This window comes from Plasmopara halstedii (genome assembly GCF_900000015.1).
Source record: "Plasmopara halstedii genome assembly, contig: Scaffold_2502, whole genome shotgun sequence".
Classification (NCBI taxonomy): domain Eukaryota; phylum Oomycota; class Peronosporomycetes; order Peronosporales; family Peronosporaceae; genus Plasmopara; species Plasmopara halstedii.
In genome coordinates, this window is record NW_020189409.1 from 1 (window position 1) to 2,111 (window position 2,111).

General features: G+C 39.6%; 1 protein-coding gene across 1 annotated transcript; it reads right to left on the bottom strand.

Annotated features, from left to right (window-relative positions):
* Positions 1 to 123: 123 nt before the first annotated feature.
* On the bottom strand, positions 124 to 1,965 carry PHALS_04032 (uncharacterized protein; the record flags this gene model as incomplete). The annotated part of the gene is made up of 2 exons (XM_024718292.1): positions 124 to 138; positions 232 to 1,965. 2 exons carry the CDS (start codon positions 1,963 to 1,965, stop codon positions 124 to 126), a joined length of 1,749 nt encoding a protein of 582 aa, XP_024583705.1.
* Between the last annotated feature and the right edge of the window lie 146 nt (positions 1,966 to 2,111).

Here is a 2,111-nt window from a genome sequence, read left to right on the forward strand (position 1 = left end):
TATACGACTGAAAAAATTAGAAATCCTAAATGTTCCAACAATTTCAAACGTGGTTGAGGACATACCAGAAGCCAAACGTACTTCGTCGATAAGAGGGTCCAGTCGATAATTATCGCCAAAACTTCATTTAGTGAGATTCTAAATAACTACATCATGTCAATCAATCTTCTTGTTATTTACAGTTGATTATATTCTAAACGCTATGTGCTACAAGATATTTGCTAGAATAACTAACACTAGAAAAAGAAGAAATAAAACAACAACCAAGATCGCACCTCTCTTATCATGCCCTCCAAAGGCACGTAGTTGTTGAGTCTCAAGTTTTGAACTTGGAAGTAAGAAAACAAAAGGTATAGCAATTAAATTCACCGTAGCATAAGCAATTGTTCCAAATAATATACGTGTTCGTGTACTGTGAGAATCTTCATGAGTTAAAATTGATGGATAATTGATCCATTCAACAAATCCATTCATTACTGTTGTACCAATAGCTTGACCTGAGAGAACAAAACCCATTGTTACGCCTTCACAACCAACATGAGCAATTTCTGTCGTCGTTAAGACTGTAAATAATAACAACCAAGATGTTGGCCATATTCGAAAAATACTTGAAAGAGCATAAAACCATTTTGTACGGACAGTATCAGTTGCTATAACTGTAGCTTGTACTACTGCAGTGAAGACAATGATACCAATACCATAAAGTGCTAAATGACGCCATGCTGTACGTAAGAGTCGTAACTTTGCGTACATTAGTGCAAAGATTGTTCCTCCAGTCATAATGACAAGAACCCAAGGATTCTTAACGTAATCACTGGGTGGAAATTCGCTCCAATTTGCAAGTGTTTCGTCAATATTTGGGTTATGAAGATGAAGTAACATGCCGTAAAGTAACAAAAATAACAATACCCGATGCGTGACTATCTCCTGGCATATTTCCCATAAATGAAGTATGCCCGTATGGAGTGCTGGGACGACACCAAGTTGCTTCGTTGAGGCAGTTAATGTTGCTGTACTGCCTTGTTCATCGTCTTCATAGAGAAACCAGAGCACAAATGGAAGCACAGTTACTGAGATTATAAGTATCAAAGTACTTGTATTGAGTAGTGTCAGCTTTGTTTGAAATTCGGCCACACCAATATTTGCTGTAAGCGCTCCAAGTTGCCAAAATATTAGTATCGAACTCGCCAATCCACCACGTTCACTTATAGCTTCACGCTGTCCAAATCCTACGACCAATGCCAATGCTGTTACCCACGAAAATTGAAGCGATATACTACCTAAAATACTAAAAAATTCAACTAGACGTCCAAAAATTGCGTCAGACACTTCATGAGTTGAGAATTCCCACACATATATCGCCGAAACGCTCCCAAAGCTTAAGGTGCTTACTATCCATCCCAGAACTATGTAAGCCTTCCGCCGTGTACCACAGAATGGAACACAGTCCGAAAATAGTCCAAGGAGAACCGAAAATATGACGCCCCAATTTAGTAAAGCCGTATTGTGACTATATTTTCCATTAAAATCATGATTCATTGTCGCTAGGAGTAACGGACGATATCCAGCACATAAGATTGAGGCTGTAAATCCAGATGCTACAACTGAGATAGCAAGTCCTAAATGCCATCGATCAAATAATTTAATCGGGACAAGTTCACTGCGTAAACTACCTAGCGCTCGATAATAAAACGTGACGTCATCCAATGCAAAGATTCGATCTTGGTGTGAAGAAAGTGAGTTTGTGTCACTGGTCATGTGGTCTAAATCTTGTGCGAAACCCTCAGCATCAATTTCGTCCAACTGTTGACTTGAGAGCGTGTCAAAATCTGAAAGTGGATCCATTCGAGATTGGGACAGAGTTAAGGAATCATTGATTGTATCGACATGAGAATCGTACAATCTTATGGGTCGAAAATTTGGAAAACCATCTTCGACTAGCTCACCGAAATGCTGGTCGTCCATGATCCCAACTAGGCGAATCACAAAGTACGTGCTTGGAGAGAGAAATTGTATTGAAACAATACAAGACGCGAGTTTGAGCGTTCAAGTCACATGACACTTAATACGGTTGATCTGAACTGTGGTCGGAAGCCAATTCCGGGCAGTCG